Raw genomic sequence first — 24181 nt, forward strand, 5'->3', positions numbered from 1 at the left:
TTCTCTGCATTCCTATTGTGTTGTGTTCAGTCGGAGTATTTCCTGCATCCACCTGCCATTTCTTGTAAACACAAAGGCAAATCATGCATAAGCAAATCCGGTTCATGTTATATATGACATCGTTCTCCTGTTTATAAATAATGTATGATCGAATTTGTGTAGTGTAAATGTGTTATAAGAGGATTGACTGTATATCTACTTTTGCACTTCTTTTTATTTGTAAACAAATAAGCATAAAGAAGTGTGCAGTGCACACTTCTTTATGCTTATTTGTTTGCAAATGTCTAATGATATTGTGTTCCCCACCATTTCAAATTGAAAAATCACATCTCCATACAGTATAAAAGCCAAATGTGTTACCTTTTTCAGATTTTGCTATACAGGGAAATATTTGTCATATGTCTGAAATATTGTGTCTATTTTTATTTTATTTTTTTTTTTTTTTTATCTAACAAGAAAGATGTAAAAAAAAAAAAAAAAAAAAAAAAGGAGGTAATTTGCTTCACACTGCACAAATACAAGGGAACCGGTCACACACTACAAAGAACATGGTTATCAGCCTGTGTGTTTTTAACCCATTCTTTAACTAGTACATCTGAAATTACTAATTCATTAATGAAAACAGAAAAATATTTGCAAAAATTTTAAAACTCTAATTTTAACAGTCTTGCTGCTTTTTCTTCTTCTTTTTAAGATAGAGTAAAATATATTTTTTTCAAAACGATGAGGAAACTCTCTGTAACTAACTATATTACTGTAGTCAGACAAGTTATTATCAACCAAATCTTGTAAAAAGATAGAGGCTGCCTTTTTACAGGAACATAAAACCAGACAGTTGGCAGCTATGTCAAAGGTAACCTTTGATCAGTTCACACTGATAAAAGGTTACAACTCAATGTTCAACTCGAGACTATATTAGGACAGTCACATTAACAGTATTAAAAAGTCAAAAATACTGATATCATATCAGCAAAATATCGCATTAGGCATTATGTAAGAATGTTACGTCTGATATACACTAAAATTATTGATAATTAAACCATTCCACTCATAACTACAATATCTAATTAGTGTAACTCTATTTATTACTACTAACCTGTATCATCGCAGCCAGCTGTTTTACTACTTGTCCGATAAACACTTGATTCAGAATTTTATTTGTCATAATTTTCATATGGGTAAGGTCTGCAACTATCAGCTGTTGAAGATTTCCTACAAATCTTGAAAATATAAATATGCTCTAATATTAAATAGTCAAAAATATTCCGCAAAATTCTTTTCAAAAATCAAATTAAGAGAGATATAATTTTTCTTTTAAAAAGACAGAAATATATACCATGATTCAATTGTGGAGTTAGTGCACCTCTGCATGAAGTGCACAAAACCCAATCGCTTTGACTTTTGGAAAACAGCATATACAGGGTGTTTCAGTTAAACGTTTCAAAACTTCTAAGAGGGGTAGGGTACATCCTGACAACTCGAAATCATATAGCAATGTGGGGTCGGAAATGCTTTCCTGAAGCGGTGTTGTACACAGAAGCACCATAAAGAAAAGAGACCGTAAGTGAGAAATCGTTTTAATAATAAATGAAAAGAAGCAAAAGGTACATGGATTAAAGTAAGTGTTCGAAGTTTCTTCCACGGGCTACAATGCACGCCTCACATCTCCGACGCATGGACATCCGAACATTCTGGAATACTCCAGGCGAATTTCGAATTTCTTCGGCAGCTACTGCGATTCTTGCAACCAGCTCCTCAGCATTGTCAACAGGGGTGTCATAAACTAGCGATTTCATATGACCCCAGAAATAAAAATCAAGACATGATAGGTCGGGTGACCGAGCAGGCCAACGCACGGGACCACCACGTCCGATCCACTTTTGACCAAAGGTGACATCCAGGTAGTTACGAACATCTCCACTATAATGGGCAGGGGCTCCATCGTGTTGGAACCACATTGTCTGTTGCGTCGATGCAGAAATCTGTTCATCTCTCAAAAGTTGTGGCAATACTTGCTGCAGAAAGATCAAGTAGATAGGTCCGGTTAGACGACACGGTAACAGGTAAGGTCCGATGAGGTGATCTCCCATAATACCGGCCCATACATTGACCGAAAATCGAATCTGTGCTGCACGACGTCGCACGACGACTTCTGTGTACAATACCGCTTCAGGAAAGCATTTCCGACCCCACATTGCTATATGATTTCGAGTTGTCAGGATGTACCCTACCCCTCTTAGAAGTTCTGAAACGTTTAACTGAAATACCCTGTATATATATATATATACACATATATATACAGGTATCCCTCGTATAACACGGTAGTTAGGTCATGTTGTGTGAAACCATGTTATACGGGACTAAGAAAAAGTACAGGGGGGGTGTTACATTTCAAAAGCTAACAAAAAAGGCGATTCTATCAACTGTGTACCCATGAGGGCTTCATCAGTCATATCATCAAAACCTTCCCCTCCTACTAACGTAGCAAGTTCTACTATTGCACTGATTCTGTTTTCTGCCAGCTCGACAATATTTCCGGAATGAACTGACTCTGGCCATACATTTTTCCATACACATTTAATGGTGACAGTTTTACTTCTTTCAGCAATAAAGCTATGATTCTGATACAGTCCACAACTGAGAAATGTTTCCATGTCCCCATTACTTCAATAAATTCGGAATCACTTTTTTTCCAAAATCCATTTTAATTATTTTCTGATGTAATGAGTTTAAAATGGTGGATATAATGCCTTGATCTAATGGTTGAATGAAAGAAGTTGTATTAACCTAGTACAACTGTGGTGGTAGGAACATAGCTTCAATGTTTGGATAACTTAAATCTTTTAGATGGCCTGGTGTTCTATCCAATAGTAATAAAACTTTGAAATCTAGATTTTTCCACAAGTTCAATGGCACAGAACGTAACACAGGGATTTCAAAACAAAATAACGTACAGGGATTTCTCAATATTTTTTTTTGAATAGCGAGTCAACAGCGGGGGTTCAAAAAGAGTGGAAAAGTTGAAAAATTACATCCAACATAATAATAGGGTTTTCCCTGTACAAAAGCTCAAAAATACCATTATGTGAGGTTTACAGAAATTCTCTAAGCATGTTAGAGCAAAACCATGTTATATAGAAGAACCATGTTGTGCAAGGATTGCTGCAATTTATCAATCATGTTAGACTGAAACCGTGCTGTAGAAGTACTGTGTTGTACGGATGTTGCCTGTATATATATATATATATTACATGAGTGGTAATATACTGAAAGTGTATAGGAAACGGTTGTTACTTTCAAATCTACAGTGTACACGAAAAGTTAATAAGATAAATACCAAGAATTATAAGAAATGAGTGTGAAATGAGGTCAAATAAATCAACATAAAATGAAGTAAAATAAATCAATATGAAATGAAGCAAAATAAATCAACATTAAATGAAGTAAAATAAATTAAAATCAAGTGAAAGCAACTAAAATAATATAAAATAACATAACACACTGCCATACAACTCATAATTTCAATGTCTTCTTCAGAGGATTTCCATCAAAATTATGTGAAAGGAGGCAACATTCAGGCTTCTGTTTCCGACATGCTCTGTATGCTCGGGAACACATGCTATGAAATGAGTTTGAATTTAGAAAAAAAAATGGGGCTGGATAAGGTATGCTAAACTTTATATGTAGAACATACAGATCATGGATGACCTTACAGAGGTTGGAAAAGATCAGAAGAACTGAAGTAGGAATCAAAAAAGTGAAGAAACAGCAAAAGAATGAGAGGGTAAGAAACTTACCATTAGCATGTGGTGGGTAAAATGTTTAACATGGCAACTGTGTCTATTAAAATAGTCTGTTGCACTAACTAGTGGTTCCAAGAGTTAGAAATTGGAAGTAATAGATATAAAAAAATATATAAAAAATACTATAGGGATGTATAAATATATGCTAAATTACTATAGGGTTGTCTGAATATATGTAATAATGATGTGTTTGGTGATAAACGTACAACATGAAAGGACAGAATTCGCGGGATACCTGGTTCCTGGGCAACGCAATGCTGTCACCCATCTCACTGGTGGACGAACCCACCGCTTGGCAGGTATATAGGTACACTGCATCCATGTAGACAGTAATTCAATGTCAGTATGGATAAATGTCATGAATTTACAGACTTTGAAAGTGGGTGCCTGAAGCATGGGTCACTCCATTGCGGAGGTAGTATAGAAATTGCACTATCCTTGTTTCACAATATCAAGAGTATCTTGGGAATACCATTTCCGGAATAACATCTCATCGTGGACAACTAAGTGGGTGGAGAAAAGTGGTGGATAAACATGGCCATCAACATCTGTCTCGCATTGTTTCAGCTAACCAGAGGGCAACAGTGGCACAAATCACTGCCGACTTCAACAAGGGAAGTGCCAGAAACATCTCCACCAAGACCATCATCAGCCATTCATTAGCCACAATAGGTTATTGGAGCCGCCAAACCACCAGAGTCCCACTGCTAACATTACGACACAGGACTTTACATCTCAACTGGGCAAAAGAAAAATCAGCACTGGACCTTGGATGATTGAAGATGGGTCTCCCATGGTCTGATGAGTCCCATTTTCAGTTATTTCGAGTAGACGGGAGAGTGTGGTCTAGAGGAAACCACACAAAGCTATGCACAACAAGGAACTACTCAGGCAAGTGGATGATCAGTAATGGTCTGGGGTGTGTTCAACTGACACATGTTAGGACCTCTGGTACGTTTAGATGCATCTCTGAACGGTCCAGGTTATATGTCCAAACTTCAAACTTGCAGACCATCTGCATCCCTTCATGGTCATCGAACACCCACAGAGCAATAGACTCTTGCAGCAGGAAAATGCGCCTCCCCACAGAGCTGTGGTGACTAGAATATGGTTCAAAGAGCATTCCACAGATTTTACCACCACGGAATGACCTCCCCGCTCATCAGACACAAACCCTGGGGAGCATCTTTGAGATGCTGTGGAAAGGTCCATCAAACTTTGGATCCTCCACCCAGAAATGCAACAGAATTATGGACAGTGGCACAGCAAGCATGGATGGATGGAAATACCTGTGGAACACTTTTGTGAACTAGTGGGCTTAATGCCTTGCAGTGTGACTGCCCTTATCTGGGCAAAAAGTGGGCCTACCCTTTACTAGCTAGGTATCCCATGATTTTGCATTAGCATTAGCAGAGGCATACAATGCAAGAAAGCAAGCTTATGCAGAATCAGCCCAAAAAAAATTTGAAATGAATGGAGGGGTGACCCTCCATTCATTTCAATTTGTTTATAATCTACAATGAAGGGGAGGGGGGCGCATTTTGAAAATGGCTTGTGAACTTTACAGTTGACACTATGAAGATGAGAAATTAAAAATTGGAATCAAAAACAGAAATTTCTAGAAACATAAAACTTATTAGTCTATTCCAAGTAAAAGTAAAGAGATTTGAAAACAAAGTAAAAAGCAAGTAGCTTTGGAAAAAAAAATTTACACTGTAGAGACACATGAGATGTCAACTGTAAGTTCACAATGCAATTTCAAAATAATATTTTTAATCCTTGTAAAAAAAAAAAGTTATTTTACTCAAATTCTATTTTAATTTATTTCGGTAACAATAAAATTTTATTCTCATTTTTATTTATGTTTATGATTTTTACCCTTTGGCTTATGGTTTACATCAGAAATGAAGACACATGCTAATATTTTGCTTGAAATTCTGGCTATTGACACCTGACAAAAGGCCAGTTTTGTAAGTTGTGTGGCAACACCCTTAATTTATCAATTTTGTAATCATTTTATCATTTTTGCAATTATCATACATCTCTTATTGTATATATTTTTCTTTTGTAAAAGAATAGGTGCCAGTACTCATTCTTTGCTATCAGGAAAAATTGAAAATTTATAGGACATGAAAAGTACAATACTCTAAAACATTATTTCCTAATATTGTTACTTTAGTAGTAATGTTTTTGGAATAAGAACAACAAATTAAATATATTAACACAGTTTATTAAGCATAACTTTATTATTCAAGTATACTAGGGGGCTTCACGCTCTGCTCAACTGTGCTCGCTTCTTTTGATAAAATAAAATAAAATACTTGACAGAAACTTTCGACACTGTGTCTCTTCCTTAGCTATGAATACAAAAATACGTTACATATGGAAATCAAGAATGGTACCATGTGGTCATGTTGGATAAACAAAACGCATGCACGAGGTTTATCTAGCATGAACACAATTAAAACAAGTAAAAACAAGCACAGTAAAACAAGCTACTGTTACGTATTTTAGTATTTGTTGCGTATTACTGCATAACCCGCATCTCCCATTGGTTGAATAAATATGACCAGGAGGATAATTATTTTAATGTATAGAAAGATAAAAAATAAGTAATAAGTAAAAAATAATAAGCAAAAATTATTAAAAAAAATTTCATAATAAAGTTTTTATAGAATATTCCAAATTTTTATTGAGTAGTCATCCAACACACCATGCAGACTTCTTTTCTTGTTTGTGTCTGCTGCTGAATGACATTTCCAAAGCAGCCACGAATCAACATATTTTGCTGGATTGAAGCGGGTCAGCAGTGGGCCTACAGTTTTAAGAAACAGTAGTGAAGAAACTGTTTTTGTCATCAACGAAGCTCCGGTTGGGCTGGCGATCAGATTTATTTGTGAAAATCCTCTTTCACATTCAGTCGATGAAATTAGTATTGTACTCAGAGCATCCATCAAATGCTTCAATTCTTCTGAAACCATCTTTTCAATTAGGTATTCCCGAAATACACATATTATATCTCTTTCATTTAACTGTAACCTAATTGACAATTTTCTAACTTCGTTTTCACCAAATGCCAACAATTCATGTTTAGAAGGTTTAATACTTTTGTTGTCCTTGTTTTCCTTGTCTCGTCATCGGTATTGTCACTAGTTCTTAAATTTGAATTTTTTTTTTTTTAACTGTCCAAAATGTTGGTGTTGTTCGGATATTCAGCTACCGCAACCATGTAAACAGAGAGATGAAAATTTATGGAAAAATGTGGATAACGCACTTCTGCGAAACAACAGATGATTATTTGTCGGGGTAAAAGAAATCACTCTCTCCTAATTCTCGGAGGTGGGAGGGCTTACAGTTGATTCACAGCAGTGTCCAACCCACGGCCCGTACAGAAAATGAATTAAAAACATTTTAAATCTTGCTAATTATCAAAACAATTTTCTCATTAAATGTTTTGTTTAGTGAATGTAATCTTGTATTGTACTTAATAAAATTTTCGAATATTTTCAATTTCAGGTGTATCATTATTTTTATTTATTCACTTTAATATTCACCTTATATTCATCTTAAGTGATCAGTGATCCTTTCAGGTTGTAAAAATAGTAGGAAAACGTGAAAAAATTTACGGAATATTACAAATTTCGAAGCGTACTGCATCAAAATGTCACACGCAACTGTTAATGAAGTTGCCAGTATGCTGTACTGTCCCAAAAAAAGCACCGTATATAATTATATATATATAAAACGTTTAAAATATATGTATAATTATATATATATATATTTTTTATTTGTTTACTATTTTTTTTTTTTTAATCCAACTTGGGACTTGAAATTAAATTTCATTGCAACATATGAATTTCATATTAACTCTAAACTGTCCTGATGCAAATTAAAAGGCAATCACATACCAGTGGGGTCTGTCTCACCCTGGGTAGTACACTACCAAAAAAAAAAAAAAAAATTCTATTTTATACACACATAAATGACATTTTCATGTGACAATATACACATAATATGCCAAGGTTATGTAAATTAATTTAGAAACATTAAATAAATTGAACAAATAGCACTGAACCAATTACTTTAACCAAATGCTATAAGACTTGAAATCCCGTGAGATACTTAGTTTGTGTGTGTCAGTCTGCTGCAAGTTTAACTACTCCTCTAATAAAAGCACAATCAAATATAAACCAAAATTTTTTTTTTAAATTTAAAATCTTAAAATATCTAATAACTGTTCAGTTTAATTATGTCAGCTCCTTTTGTATAAGAAGGATTAAATGTCTACCACAAAGTACCTGTGAATGAAATAAAATTTTCTTGTACTCTCAAAATCACTTGAGTATTTCTCTATAGTTAGACTGGGCAGGTTTTGATTTTTGATTTGATTTGGTTTTTTATGGCGCATTGGCAGCTAAGGCCATAATGCGCCAAGTCAAAGACTGGGCAGGTCTTCATCTTCTTCACTGGGCAGGCAATCATCTTCACTGGGCAGGCAATCATCTTCACTGTTAGCATCACTCTCTGAAGAAAGCATTCTTCATCAACCTGATATCCTCACACCAGATAGTGAGAGGATATCAGGTTCAGATGATAATCTGTTATCACCACTACCATCTGTAAACAATTCTTGTTTACAGATGATAGGATGCATGCTTAACTGTAAGACAGCCGCCAATTACTAATCATAATTACTATGAATAACAAAACAAAAATGAGCATTTTAATTTTTCAAAACTGTTTATTGAAATTATATAAAAAACATGCTATTATTTCAAAAAAAAACAAAAAAACGACAACATTGAAGGTAGGGGTTAGGTGCAACTGGACTGCCCACTACTCTGAAAAGAAAAAATTTTTTTAAATTACAAGCAAAGAAGCAAATACTAGGGTCTGACAGATCCCACCAGCTGATGTTTGAAAGCATGCTTTCAAACATCAGCTATCCTGGAATTTTTCTGCCTGTGGATGCCTCTTTGGATTGTTTTGTTCCAAATCAACTGATTATGACTGCTTCAAAAAAAAATACTGTTGCAGACTGTGCCCACTTAAGAAATGTTGAGTCAAAGTTTTTCATATAACTCTGCATGCTATACTATATTTCCACACTTTCGAGAGAGAGACTTTTTTGGAGAAGAAGAAACCATTGCCAAATTGTGATCTGCAGGACCATGAACATTGAAGGGTTGGCTGTGAGAAAAAGCTCAAGACTGTATGGTAAGAACTGTCTCATATTCTGGTAGATAAATGAATAATCTGAGTGTAGTCAACAGTAACAGCAAAAGTCTTAGTTTCTCCACCAGATGGTCCATCCAACCAGAAATCTGTAGCTAACTTTAGTTGTGAATATTAAAATCACAAGGAACAATTACTGCACTGTAGGAAAATTTATATATGGTAATAATTTATGAGCATCATCATTCTGAATCTAATCTAATTAACTAATCACTCTGAACTCTAAGTCTAAATGGTAATAGTAAAATTTCCAAGAAACTTGACTATTACCATTAGAGTCAGAGCTCAGAGTGATTAGGAGTTTGTGTATAGGAAAACAACAGATGCAAAAGATGAAGTTCACAGAATGCAGAAGAGGTATTTTAAAATAGAAGATATCAAAAACAGAAAATTCCATTTGAGGAAGTCTCTGAAATCTCTGGAATATCGGGCAGGCATACCTACAAGAACCACTTTTGAAGTGAAAGCAATAAGGCTCAGCACAGACATTATCTCAGATATACCAAGCTAAGGCCAGGTATCTGAAATTCTAAAATCCTAATGGAACTATATTCAGGTGATACTGGTGAGCCGAGTGCAACAAATTTCAGTGAAGTCCAGTCATTCTGCAACAAGAAATTTCCCTGTTTGCACCTTCATGTTGGTGGGAGTGTACGTAACCCCTATGTCCAAGTCCTAAACGACTGCATCTAATATGCTGGAAGTAACTACTAGGGACAAACCAAAGTAAACATGGATCGAGTTGCAGTGTCTACACCACACAGAGAAATGCTGCCCTTCACTAATCAGCACAATGTCATTTGTACATTGTAGGTTTGAGGTGATTAAAAACTTAAATCCAAGATTATCACCAGACCAAAGATCTAGCAACCCCTACCTCTTCCGTCATCAAGTAATTGATGTCTTTTGAGGTTATTGTGGGAATCATGGCGAGATCCTGTATTTCTTACATTTCGAGGATACAGCTGCAAAACAGTGTTTGCAGGCCAGCTTCCTGATAGTCCAATGGAAGGAAGCTATTGGTAACTCTCTCCAGGAGGCATCCATATCAAGGTGTGCCTCTTACCCTGCCAGATAGAGCTGGAATACGCCATATAACAAAACCTCCTTATGTACATCCCCCCCCCCCCCAACTTTAACTTTATTACTGAATACATTATGAATAGTCAAACTAATAGCACAAATTTATCTGCAAAAAAAAAAAAAAAAAAAAAAACACATCCCAAAAACTTCCTTATTCATTTCCCATATATATGTGGTCTTAGTGCCATTCCCAATGATGTCTGTTTCCACTTACATTCTCTGACAGAATTCCAATTATCAGCTGCTTAAATGCTAGAAGTATTAAGACGTGTCCATGAACAAAAAAAAATTCTAGGTAGAATATGATCAACTAAACTCAAATGGGTGGGCCACATGATTCAGCTTGGTGGTTTGCTTCTGGATGCCATGGAGGGGACTGTGAAGGGAAAATGCCCTACAGGAAGACCAAAAAATACCTTCATCGGGACATTGCTGGATGAAGCAGGACTTTGAAATTTTGAGGAACTAAAACAAACGGCACAGGAGAGGAAAAGGTGGAGACAGCTCATCAGAAGAACTGACCGGTTAACAAGACTGATAATAATAATGAAACCACCGCTCTTCTTAGTTGGCCTAATTAATGCTGATTGTCATATAATTTTTTTAAATTTGGAATCTCCTCCATTCAACATTCAGTGGCTTAAAATCTCTGTTCCCATTCTTTCTAATACGTCTGTTGACTTTAAGGTTTCTCCCAACTCCACTAAATACTTTGAAACCAAACTTTCCAACAGTATGCAATTTTTCTTGGAGATTTTAATACTAACAATAACAGCTGCCTTCAGCTCCAGCCACGCGAATACAGCTGGTTGAGATACTCACACATTCACAATTACCAAATGACCTTGCAGAGATTTACCTACCAATGTACCAGAAAATCCTAAACACACACTCAAAACTCTTGATCTTTTTCTCACAGATAACCCTTCAAAGTGTATAGTCAATAATAATGGTGCTCTTGTCAAATCACAAGTTGGTGATGATCTCTTCTCCAAATGACTTCTCTCTCAAGGCTATTGCCAGCCTAGGGTTGTTTGGCATTACAAGAATATAAATGATCTGTGAGATTTCTATTCTTCATCTCCTTGTTTGGATTACTGTTTTAAATATTTTGATCCAAGTGTTTTCTCAGATTGTGTTGGCAAATATTCTTGTAGGGATGAAATCCTTTATTCCACATTCCAGCATTAAAATATTGTCCTTATTTAAAGTATTTTTTTTTTTTTTTTTTTTTTTTTTTTTTTCAAATGGTAGTAGAGAACTCTGGTCTCTTGCCAAAAGTATTAAGCACAGGTTTTTTCGTCTATACTCCCATTCCACTTAAAACCTATTTCTGTTGCCTCTTCTCCCTCCCACCTCCTATCATATTCAGTATGATAGGAGGTGGGTCTACTAAACAAGTTTCCATTTTATTGATTCTTAACTTTTTTTTTTTTTTGCAATTGGATATCCAGTTTTCTCTCTAACTGCTATTTACTTTTCTTCTAAACAACCACTAACTCTTTACAAATCTCAAATCTGCTCTACCTTGGAATATTTTTCACAAATTGTGGAGTGGTGCCCTCATAACCACTGTCAGGTTTCTAGTATCAATTCAAAAGAGGGCAATCAGGTTAATTATGGCTTTTCCCTAAAAAAAATTTACCTCACTCTCTGCCTCACGTCTTCTGTTACATGCCACATCTATAGAAACTTCCATGGGTACTACTCTTCCGAATTGGATTCAATATCTGTCTATCTCTCTTCCAAACCAGTAAGCATCCATTCACTCTCCAACTTCAAACTCACAGAACCAACTTTCTTCTTCCATGATACCTTGGACTTCCATTCCATCTGGAACAAGTGTATTTATTTTCACTTGTATTTACTGAAAATTACAATCCACAGAAATTCAGGTCAACTCTCAACAGGAATCTTCTTATGTCTTCTCCACCTTCAACCGATACATGGGACTAAGTACTATAGGTGCTAATTCCATGTTTCGGGTTTTCATTTAAAAAAAAAAAATAATAAAAAATTAGGGAAACTGAAGTCTTAAAAGCATATGATAAGTGAGATTCTGTCTGAAAGAAAATTAGGTATTGGCAGACTGTAAGTGAGAACACACATCATTGAGAAAGAAACTAAGCCCACACATATTTGTGATATTAATGAGGAACTATTTCAGAGGTTTAGATCTTTTTCCAGATAAAATAAGAGGGGAAATGTTGTATGAATTAATAAAAATTTTAGATATGGCATGCACATAATATACTCAGCTCCTAATCAAACTGTTTCCTTGACAACCCGTCCTGCATTCACACAACTTCTTGGACTCCCTCCAGGGACTATATGGCAGGGTATAGGCAATGATATTACCACTAGTTGATCTTGATGCTTCATATAGCATTATCAATAGGTTCAGTTCACTAAATTACATAACAGCTTGACTAAGAAAATTGTTTTAGAGCTGTGACTCAAAATGCAAGGAATACTGGGTCTCATTACAATGCATCATCATAACCTCAGAAGACATCAGCCATAGAGCAAAATGGAAGAGATAGGATTTTCATCTGTTTGCTTTGGAGACTTAACATGGGTTTCTCATGACTTCAAGCCTCCATTAATCAGCAAAGTGGTAGGGGACTCATTTACCATTTTCCTAATTGGTATTAATATGGTTATTTCTAGCGCAAGGGCTACTTGGGTCACAAGGTGACTCCTGTAAGGACAGTTAGAGAAACAATGATACAGATATATCCATTTCAACAAGCAGAAAAATTCTGGGAGATTTGCATCATTACATATGATATGAAGAAGTGTTAAAGGTTCTTCAAGATTTTGTAGGAAACTGAATGCTTTATGGGCTTGAGTGTATAAGGTACATTCAACAAGGATGTGCTTGACTGTGAGAAGAGGATTGCGGTGCATACACTGTGGAGGATCATTTCCTGATGGTTTAGCTGAAAAATATGGGTTAGCTGACTGTGACCGATTTGTACTCTGGATAAAATAACTTCTTCCTTTCTGTTTACATGGAAACTGGAAGCCCGTAACTATGATTCAGATTTTAATTGAAGGAGCTTGTTATGCACTTGAGCTTGTCATAGAAGCTGCCATTTTTCCTTACGTATACTTCTTATACTGGATCTGTAGTCGATATATGCAACATAGTAATCTCATGCTAAGCTGGATGATTGTCAACTTTTTCATTCCTTGATATCAGAGTGTGGCCTGGGATCCATCAAAATATGACTACTGATCATGGATATGAAACAGCAAAGTTTTTTGGTTTTTATTAAAGGATGTATTGGTTGGGAGGAATTTTGCAAGGCTAAAAGTGCACTCTGCGAGTCTGTATATATTACACTTTTTTTTGGATGAACAGAGGGAAAATGTTTTCTGAGGCAAGCTTGATGGCACATAATTCAATTGTATAACTGCTGCATTCAGTGGGAAGTGAAATGGTCTGTTTGTTTGGATTTTTTTGGCACATTAGCTACTAAGGCTATAATGCGCCGGGAAGTGAAATGGACATCATGTTATAGGGGAAGACTGCTGCATCACCAACTCCACTCTCAGACTTTGATTCATCAGCGTATGTTTTTGGAAAACATGGGTAGTTTTGTGTGTGAGTAGTATGGAGTTATTGTATATTGATATTTGCAAGGGAGTGTTTTCCCAATTTATAAATAACTATCAAAGGATGGTTTAATATAAGATCCATGGAGGAACTGAATTGTTTGGATCTTGGAAGACTTTGTCAAGATATATATTCCGAGTTTGTGATAAGGTCTGTAAACCTGATACCAGTAGGCTGTCCTGGGTTTATTTCTATACTACATTGTGAACTGTGGGTCATTAAGTATCGGCCTAATGGGATGAGTTAGGAAGACTTCATATTTTGGCTGCATAGATCAGAAGTAACATCTTTCTGCTGAAGCTGAGAGGAGGTTCATAGGCTTCAATATAAAGACTGTACTAGCGATGCTCTATAAGCACCTATGACAATACTGAGGGCAGAATACTGAATAGGGGCAAGCCATGCTAACTCACTTTCCATAGAAGAATTATACACCGTGGCACCATAATCAAAGCGAGATCTGAATAGGGCTTTATACAAGTGAAGAGCTCTATATAACAATGTGCATCACACAATGTAGAAGAGATAATTCTTAATAAGTTCATTGTTTTCAAGCAAGCATTCCATAGATGTTTGATGTATTCTGAGCAGTTCAATTTATTATGGAAAATCGGACCAAGGAGACGAATTCTGTTCACCACTGTGATAGGATGATTTGTTAAGTATACCTCTGAATCTGGATGCATTTTTCATTTTTTACAAAAGTGAATGACTCCTGATTTTTGATAAGACAGTCAGTAACCATTCTGTACCATCAGTAGCTCAATATTATTAATTGAGGTTTGCAGTTGCCGATCAATAAAGCTCATGTTCTATGAACCGCAAGATCATCGGCATAAAGAAATGAATTTACAGTACTGGAAACAATTTTGGTCATCTGATTTATTCTTATTGCAAAGAAGGTTACACTGACAACAGAGCCATGAGGGACTGCTTCTTGTATTTATGAAATATGGTAAGTATGATAAGATATATATATATATATGAAATATGGTAACATCTCTCAGGATACCAAAATGCCAAAGGCCTTCTCTATGGCAAGGCTTACCATTACGAGATATTTATTTTGGATAAACGCATTACTGATGTTTGTTTCGGCTTTGATCATGAGCTCCAAGGATGATCAGTTTTTTTCCGAAACCAAATTGATTATCGGAGATCATATTTTCAGAATCAAGGTACCATGTTATTCAATGGTGTATAATTTTTTTCTAGGTTTTACTTAAGCAGCTGGTGAGAGAAATGGGTCTATAATTATTCAGAAAAGAGTGGTCTTTTCCTGTTTGGCTATTGCCAGTACAAAAGAGTGATTCCAGGAATTGGGCAATGAATGCTCAATGAAGATGCCATTGCAAAAAGTCAGCAGTGAGGGTAGCGATTTAATGTCTAGGTGTTGTAGCACGATTGTAATATATTCCGTCGGGGCAAGCAACATTGTTCTTTGCAGTGAACAAAGCCTCTTGAAGTTCAAACATAACAAGTTTGATTGTACGGTAAAAAGGATGTGGTTCTGAAATTCAATTGGGATTTTTCGGCTAAAGCTATAATCTTTTGAAACGATGGTTCATATGCAACTGAGTCTGAAAACTGTGCAAATATTGTCCCTAGAGCATTTGCAATCTCTGCAGGAGCAGAGATCTCCTGTCCATTAGCTGAAAATTGGAGAGGATAATGGAAAGAAATTTTCCATTTAGTTGCTTTTCCTCCGTATTATTCTCACAACAGTATTTTTATTAATTGAAGTTGCAAATTGGATCAGAGTCTCATTAAGTTTAATTCCTAATGTGGTGGACCTTGGCTCTGAGTCTCTTATAATACATTCCAAAACTTAGTTGGTTTTCTGTTCCCCCCCCCTTATTTTTTGCAGTTCAATTTCAATGAGTTGTTCTCATCCGTCTGCATTGAGAGATCCACACAATTTATGGTGTCCATTGAAGTCACTCAATAAACAAAAAGGGCTTGGCAACTGCAGAATAAGATCTTCAAGGTGATGAAGGATACAAGGATGGCTAAAGGCCAGATAGCTAGAAACAAGTGTAGAGAATGTCAATAGCTATTCGTGTGGCAACAGCAGTTTAGAATGTAATGCATTTACAAGGGACTCTCGAGTCTATTAAGACTCGAGAGTCCCTTGTATGGCTACCCCTCCATAACCATTATTTGGAACAGATCTGTTTTCCCAAAAGAGTGTATGATATTTTATCAAGGGAGACATCTGAGGTGTTAAATGTCTCCTGTAACCAGATTCCAACTGGATTATGCCGTATAATCAATATTTCTCAATATTTAATCAATAAATCCAAATAATCAATATTTGGATTTAAATAGAAGTTGTGTGTCTGTCTGCTTTTTGGTCTGTCTCAGGTGGAAATTTTTATTTTATCTTTCTTTCTTTGGAAAAATAGGTCTTGCATCTATTTCATCCTCTGGATGGCTCTCCAAAATGGTTTCAGTTTCTGCTTGATACTTTAATTTGTATCCATAAGGAAAGAGTCGGCATGCCGTTTCCTAATGGGATCAGAGTTTTCTGTTTGAACAGGCCTTATGGTAGTTGTGTGTGCAACAGGTGGTATTGTGACTGGTACACTGGCCTGAGCTATGGCCGATCGCCCAGGGCACTGATGCTTTGGAGGCACATGACATTTGGGGTGTCAAAGGTTTGAGATGGCGCATATGATTCATGGAAGGGGGAAAATGAAAGATTTGGGGAAGGATATGGAGGCCCGTTCTCAGTCCCTTTCTTTCTCTATAGAGCAGTAAACAATCGAAAATGCATCAGCCATGTGGCATGTGTCCGATGCTTGTTTGTTGTTTGTTGTTTGGTTTTTAGGAGCATTAGCAACTAAGGCCATATTGCTCCGGGAATATGCGGTGGTCATTCCCTGACCTTTCCGTATTTGGTGGTGACGGGCTCGATCCCTGGTCTAATCAAGAAGCATCTGCTACACACTGCTGCTCCTGCCCACCTGCCTATGGAGGCACCACAAAAATGGACAGAGAACCAGGGAATACCAGGCTAACCAAAAATTTTCTCTACACTCATCAGATAGGAACTGAGTTTACGAAACAATGGCAGCTCCCTTGAAAGAGGCACTTTTATTGCCTTCGTCCAGGCTCTACCCTGAAAGAGGTTTCAGCGTGGAGCCTGGTTAATAGATCTTGAGAAAAACATATGTCCACCCTTCCATTTGTATCTCAACATATTTGTAGCCACGAGGATTTTATTTTTCAAGTATCCTTATTGCAGACTAGAGTTTTTTGCATCCATTTGGTCCCTTGTTGCATTTCCGTTTACATTTTTGCTGAAACGATCACTTCTTTCCTTGCATTCATTCAAGAAGCTTCTAACTATAAGTGTGTTGGTTTTCAGCAAAGAAGGAAATGCTCTTTTTTCGTTTGTGTTTAGGAGTCTGCAGTGAAAACGTCATATTCTTTCATCTTAAATATTCGTCATATTCTTTCAGTTTAAAAGTATATTTTAGAGACAACTGCTTTTGTCGCAGGGATAGAGCCAGTTCAAATGCTTCGACATATAAACTCTGGACAGGAGAAGTTCTGAAAGCTTCAATAGCAATGCAGAAGGCTTGATGATGAATTGGATCTAGCCATCATAGTATGCTGTTTCTTGCTGACACACACACACTTCTGACCTGTAATCTAGTTTAGAATGGACAATTGCACAATATAGGCTGGGTAAGGTGCAGCGCTCCGCTCCCCATTTATTGGAGGGGATCGTGCATAGCAGGCTTGATCCCCTTCTGTACTTGGTCCATAGTTGAAGTAAATATGTGACAAAAATGTAAACTTCTTATCAAATATGAGATCCAAGAATTTTGTGTCAGGTGCTACTAGAATGATATTTTGTCCAAGCTCGAGTTCTGCTTCTGAGTAAAGATTCCATTTGCGAATTCCATTCTTTCAGCTTAAATATTCGTCATATTTTTTCAGTTTAAAAGTATATTTTAGAGACAACTGCTTTTGTCGCAGGGATAGAGCCAGTTCAAATGCTTCGATGCTACTAGATGCTACTTCGATGTCAGGTGCTACTAGAATGATATTTTGTCCAAGCTCGAGTTCTGCTTCTGAGTAAAGATTCCATTTGCGAATTCCATTCTTTCAGCTTAAATATTCGTCATATTTTTTCAGTTTAAAAGTATATGTTAGAGACAACTGCTTTTGTCGCAGGGATAGAGCCAGTTCAAATGCTTCGATGTATAAACAATGGAAAGGAGAAGTTCTGAAAGCTTCGATAGCAATGTGGATGGCTTGATGATGAACTGGAGTGTGCGCAGACAGTCTTCTGAGGACAGAATCTGAAATCATTAGCCACTGCCCAAGAGTTGATGTGGCTAATGGCATGCTGCAATTGTCTTTCGATGACCCTCATATTGAATGACTGCAAAAAGATGCTAAAGTCGTCTACAACGAGGACACTGTTTACAGTTGGAGGAAGTTGTTCAGTAGCAGAGTTTACTTTGATGGTAAAAACCGTAACACTTAGAACTGATCCTTGTCAAACACCCTCTTCTTGGCAAAATGGCCGAGAGAGGGTGGATCCTACACAAACTTGGAAAGACCAGTTAGAGAATAAGTTTTTAATAAAGATGGCAAAGTGTCCGCTAAGACCAAAGTTATATGTCTTTAAGATTCCATATCTCCAAGCCGTTTCATATGCTTTTTCCATGTCAAATAAAACTGAAATCTGGTGCTCACGTTTCAGGAAAGCATCATGTATAGATGTTTCCAGTAGGAATAAATGGTCGAGTGTTGATCTGTTCCTTCAGAAACCACACTGTGGGAAAAGGAGGTCGTTAGCTTCTACATACCATATAAGGCAAGCGTTGACCATTCTTTCCAGGATCTTGCACAAGCAGCTGGGCAGAGCAATAGGATGGCAATTTTTCGGTATTTTTGGATCCCTCTCCGGTTTCAGAAAGGCAAGGTTGCCGCATACCATGAGTCTGGAAAGTGCTTTTCAGCATTGATTCTACTATTAAGACAGAACAAGAAATCAATGGATTCTGATGAAAGATGTTTAGTCATCTCATAATGGACATTATCTGGCCCAACGGCACTTGCCTAGGATAGAGCACCGCTTACAGCTCCCATTGCATAAAAGGCTGATTGTATTCCTCACTGCTGTTTGAAGACTGCTTCAGTCGCTGTTTTCCTGATCTTTGCTTGAGGGCCAGGAAATCTGGGGGGGGGGGGTACGATGTTTCTGAAGACACTTTAGCAAAAGTCTCCCCCAAGTTTTTGCAATTGCAGTTATGCCTGCAATTGTACATCCATTATGTTCAAGGATCAATGAAAGGTGTGATACAGGCTGACCTCAATTAACGCGATTAATTCGTCCCATGAGGGCATTGTGCAAAACAGAAACACGATAAGCAAATACAATAATCAATAGGAAAAATTATAATTGGTCCTTGACCTTCACGAACGTCCATAAAGAATCTTAAAAATACATTTTAAATAACTTTTTAACTGTATACCTTGTAAAAGATAATGAAAATAATTATGGAATTAAATGTTTATTGCATAAAACAGCAGTTTCCAAACTGTGCACATGGAATATTTTAATTTTCCAGGGAAACACAGCTATACTTGACATCCGTCAGCCACCGCGACGGATGTCAAGTATAGCTGAACTACTAGCTCGAGGTAGCTCACAGTTTTAACATTTCTTATTAAGTTGTTTGGACCTAACTACTTAATAAACGGAACTGTTAGGTATTTCTTTTAGTCTAGGTGTGCCGTGAAAAAATTACTGAGACACTAAGGGTGCCGTGAACCGAGTTATTATTATTATTTGGTTTTTAGGAGCATTAGCAACTAAGGCCATATTGCTCCAGGGATATGCAATGGTCATTCCCTGACCTTTCCGCATCCTTTGTATTTGGTGGTCACGGGCTCGAACCGCAGTCTAATCAAGAAGCGTGTGCTACACACTGCTGCTCCTACCCACCTGGCTACGGAGGCACCGCCGTGAACCGAGAAAGTTTGGGAACCTCTGACGTAAAATGCACAGTGAGTGAAGAAACAATTTGTTACGGAAATATTTGAACAGAGTCGTTTGAACAGTGTTCACTTTCTCTTTACATCAAATAATTTCCGATAGCCGACAACAATATTCTCTGGGCCCTGGTGAAATAAATATCGCAGAGAACCTCAAACCTTTTTGTTTGAGGTTCTCCACGAAATGAAAGATTTCATCTAGTTCTTTTACCATTATCTCCTTCACGGTAACATTTTCATCTGTCTCATTTAAAAATTTGAATTTTTAAATGCAAGTCTGCATTGACTTCATTAGCGGGCGACAAACAAATAAGACTTCTTCATCCGATGATTGAGGAAACACATTGAGGTGGGCAGCAGGCAAACATTTGTTTATTGCTCGTCCAACAGGTGGTAAACATAACGTGCAATTCAAATCTTTTTCAACTATCTCATTAAAAAAAAAAAAGATTGTGTTAACTGCAAATTTCCATCATATAAAGTGAAATGTAGTATAATTTTTTCAAATAGCGGTAACTGAAAAATGCATTAATCGAACTCACGCTATGCGAGGCCTGGTTGTATATATTTGCCCTTCATTTTCCGGACTTTGTCCCAAATGGCTTTGGGATTGGCAGCCTGTGTGAAGGAAGATGCATATCAGATCCAAGGTTCTTTTTGGCTCTGACATCTGATATAATATGGCACATTTGAAGGCTATTAAATTATTTCTAATGGGGTACCAATGAAATATTCCCCATGCTTTGTTTTGCAACTTCCTAGCTGCAGTGCATTTTTCATTCAACAATGGTTTTGGAAAATGTGGAAATTGGGTCAATGTCCTTGGGATTACAACTGCCGCTGCATAAACGATACTTTCTGTGATGTATTTTACAGCCTCGTTATTTTTTTTATTTTTTTTTTTTTTATGAAACCCCAAACACAACAGGCATTAAGAACCTATAGTACTTAGTACTGTGCTTGGGTTGGAGGTTGAGAAGACGAGAGAAGATATTTCTTGACATTAGACTTGAACTTCTGCAGACTGTAATTTTCAGGAAAGACATATGAAGGAAGGTTGATCCAGAAAATGAATAAACGAGGAAGATGAAAAGTTCGTTCCGTGAGTTTGAAGTTGGACAGTAAATGGATGTTGTCTAGTGGCGGCACATGTTCAGACTGTTTTGAAAGAGAGAGCGGGAATTATAAAAGCCAATTATTCAGAAGAACAGTGCCCATGGAAGTATCTGTAGAAAAGGAATGAAGCAGAAAGAGTACATCTATGAGATAGTGTGGAGAAACTCTGTTAGAGATGAGTCATTAATTAATCTAACTGACCTCTTCTGAATGGAATCTAGAAGCCTGAGAGGAGTTTTGGGGGCAATGCCAAAGATGTGGGAACAATATTCCATGGTAGAACGGATTTGCGATATGTACAGAGTGAACGGCTGTTTGGAAAAAAAAAGTAACGGCGAGAGCAAAAGAGAAAACCAAGTTTTTTCAATGCAGAGGAAGCAATATTTGTAAAGTGCTTGTGCAAAGAGAGATTAGAAGTTAGGGTAATCCCCAAAACAGATATATCAACTTGCCTAGAAATCGGAGTGTCACCAAAGATAAGCATAAGAGCAGCAGAATCCTTTTATGCGAGATATAAGACAAGACTGAGTTTTAGAAAGATTGAAATCAACTAAATTGTCTTTGCCACACTGGAGAATTACCTGGAGATCGGCATTTAAGGAATCGGTAGCAGATATTCAAGAAGTTGAAGCTGATTGAGCAGGGCAAGGTTTCTCAAAATGGAAAGTGGAATGCAATGTGCTGTCATCAGCAAAACTATGGATAGGATTTCCAGTCAATGGGAGAAAGTCATTAATATACAAGAGAAAAAGAGTGGGTTTGTTTGTTGTTATTTGGTTTTTTAGGAGCATTAGCAACTAAGGCCATATTGCTCCGGGATACGCGGTGGTCATTCCCTGAGCTTTCGGCATCCTCCATATTTGGTGGTGATGGCCTGGAACCCTGGTCTAATCAAGAAGCGTGTGCTACACATTGCTGCTCCTTCCCACCTGGCTATGGAGGCGCCCAAAAAGAGTGGGGGAAAGAACTGAACCTTGGGGGACACCAGAATTAGTGGAGAAGTTAGAAGACAGAGAGCCATCTACCCTTACCCTCAGTGACTGATCAGAGAGAAAACTGGATAACCAATTACAAAAAACAGTTGGCAAACCATAAGATGGAAGCTTGTTTAGAAACCTTTATGCCAAACACGATCCAAAGGCTTTGAGATGTCAAGAGCAACTGCTTGAGTTTCACCAAACATTTCCAGTGAATTTTTCCATAAATCGGTAACATAAGCCACAATATCACCAGTGGATCGAAAATGAACAAATCCATACTGGCCATCGTTGATCAGATGGAAGGTTTCTAATTAGTTTAAGAATTGGCGGTTAATTGATTTCTCCATTACTTTAGAAAGAGTAGAAGAAATTGCAATGAGACGATAATTGGATGGGAGGGACTTGTATCCTTTTTTTTAGGAATAGGCTGGATATGAGCAAATTTCCAAGCAGAAGGAAAAACACATTTGGAATAAGAAAGTGAAAAAAGGCAGCAAAGAACAGGAGTAAGTTCAGGAGCACAGGTTTTGAGAACAAGTGGGGAAATACCATCAGAACCTGGAGCTTTCTTAGCATCGAGATTCGTCAAAAATCCTTCTGACATCCTTTTGACGTAAGACCACAGGAGGCATTGAATGGAGCATGTTGGGAATGGTGGGAGGTGTTTTACCAAAATCATTAATACATGAGTTGGAAGGAAAATGGGATGCTAGCAGGTCAGCTTTATCCTTGGCCGAAGTGACACAGAACCATTTGGTTTTGATAGAGGTGGGAGAAGAGATGGGCAAAAGTTGCGGCCAATAGCCTGTTCTAAATCTAGTTTGGACCGATTAATAACTGCTTTACAATTGTTGCGAGCTTTGGTCTAAGCAGAAAAATGAAAATTAAGAATTGGAAACAACCAATTGCAATGTGCAACCTTCTTCTCCTGAATGGCCTTAGCACATTTATTGGAAAAGGAAGGTTTAGATATAAAGGACGAGATTTTAAAGTGGAGTGTGGGATAAAGGATTCCATTCCTACAAGGATAATTTCACTGACACGATCTGAGCAAACGTTGACATCAGAAGTTTTGAAACAGCAGTCCGACCAAAGAAAAGAAGAAAAAAAATTTCTGGACCTTACTGAATCGATTAAATTTCTTGCAGGTCATCCCATTTTGAATTTTTGTAATGCCAAACAACACGAGGTTGGGAACTGCCATGAGATAAAGGCTCCATTGGAGAACAGACAATCACCAAGTTGTGATCTGAGATGCGTAAAGGACCACTTACTTCAACCATGTACTTAGAAGGGTTGTTTATGAGATAAAGATCAAGTGTGTTGGCTGTATGGTTAGAATTGCCCAGTATTCTTGTAGGTAAATGAACCATCTGTGCAAGGTCATTAGTAATTGCAAAAGCCTCAGAATCTCAACCAGCTGTATCGGTGAGACTAGAAAACGGAAGCCAGCTGGAGTTGTGAACATTAAAATCACCAAGGAAAATTACTTAACTGTTAGGAAAGTTGGACGGGGGAAAGTCGAGTTGTAAAGAGAGGAAGTCGAAGAGCTCCAAGTGATTAGTGGAGTTGGGAGAACAGTAGAGACAACAGATGAATTTGACACAATGAAGTAGAGAGATTTTAAGCCAGATAAGATCGAAAAGAGGAGATTCCAAATTACCAAGTCTCTGACAGGGAAAATCGGAATGGACATATGCACAAGTACCACCTTTGAGGCGAAAGGAATCATACAGTGAATAATTTGGACAACTGAGATGAGCAGTAGTTGAATCAACTGATAACTGAGATTCTGTCAGTAAAAGTACATTGGGTTTGGCAGACTGCAAGAGGAAATGGATATCGTTGAGATTAGAACTGAGATGACGTATATTTGTGAAATGAACTAGGAAGTGTTTGGGAGGTTTGGATCTTTTTGCAGATCTAATGGTTTGCCAACTGTTTTTTTTGCAAATGGTTATCCAGTTTTCTCTCTAATCGCTCACTGAGGGTGATGGTAGATGGCTCTCTGTCTTCTAACTTTTCCACTAATGCTGGTGTCCCCCAAAGTTCAGTTCTTTCTCCCACTCTTTTCCTCTTGTATATTAATGACCTTCTTCCATTGACTGAAAATCCTATCCATAATTTTGCCGATGATAGCACGTTTCATTCCACATTCCATTTTCAGAAACCTTGCCCTGCTCAATCAACTTCAACTTCCCAAATATCCCCTACCAATTCCTTAAATGTTGATCTCCAGGTAATTCTGGAGTGAGGCAAAGACAACTTAGTTGATTTTAATCTTTCTAAAACTCAGTCTTGTCTTATATCTCGCAAAAAGGATT

General features: G+C 37.2%; 1 protein-coding gene across 1 annotated transcript in view; it reads right to left on the reverse strand.

Annotated features, from left to right (window-relative positions):
* Nucleotides 1–24181, reverse strand: part of Epg5 (ectopic P-granules autophagy protein 5) — a 1526775-nt gene that overhangs the window by 1036142 nt on the left and 466452 nt on the right. The window contains exon 19 of the mRNA XM_090380318.1: nt 1097–1220. Coding sequence (XP_090236444.1) covers nt 1097–1220 — 124 coding nt within the window. The remainder of the gene's footprint in view (nt 1–1096; nt 1221–24181) is intronic.

The sequence above is a fragment of the Mastigoproctus giganteus genome, chromosome 8 (assembly GCF_048544385.1).
Source record: "Mastigoproctus giganteus isolate SK-2022 chromosome 8, ASM4854438v1, whole genome shotgun sequence".
Lineage (NCBI taxonomy): Eukaryota > Metazoa > Arthropoda > Arachnida > Uropygi > Thelyphonidae > Mastigoproctus > Mastigoproctus giganteus.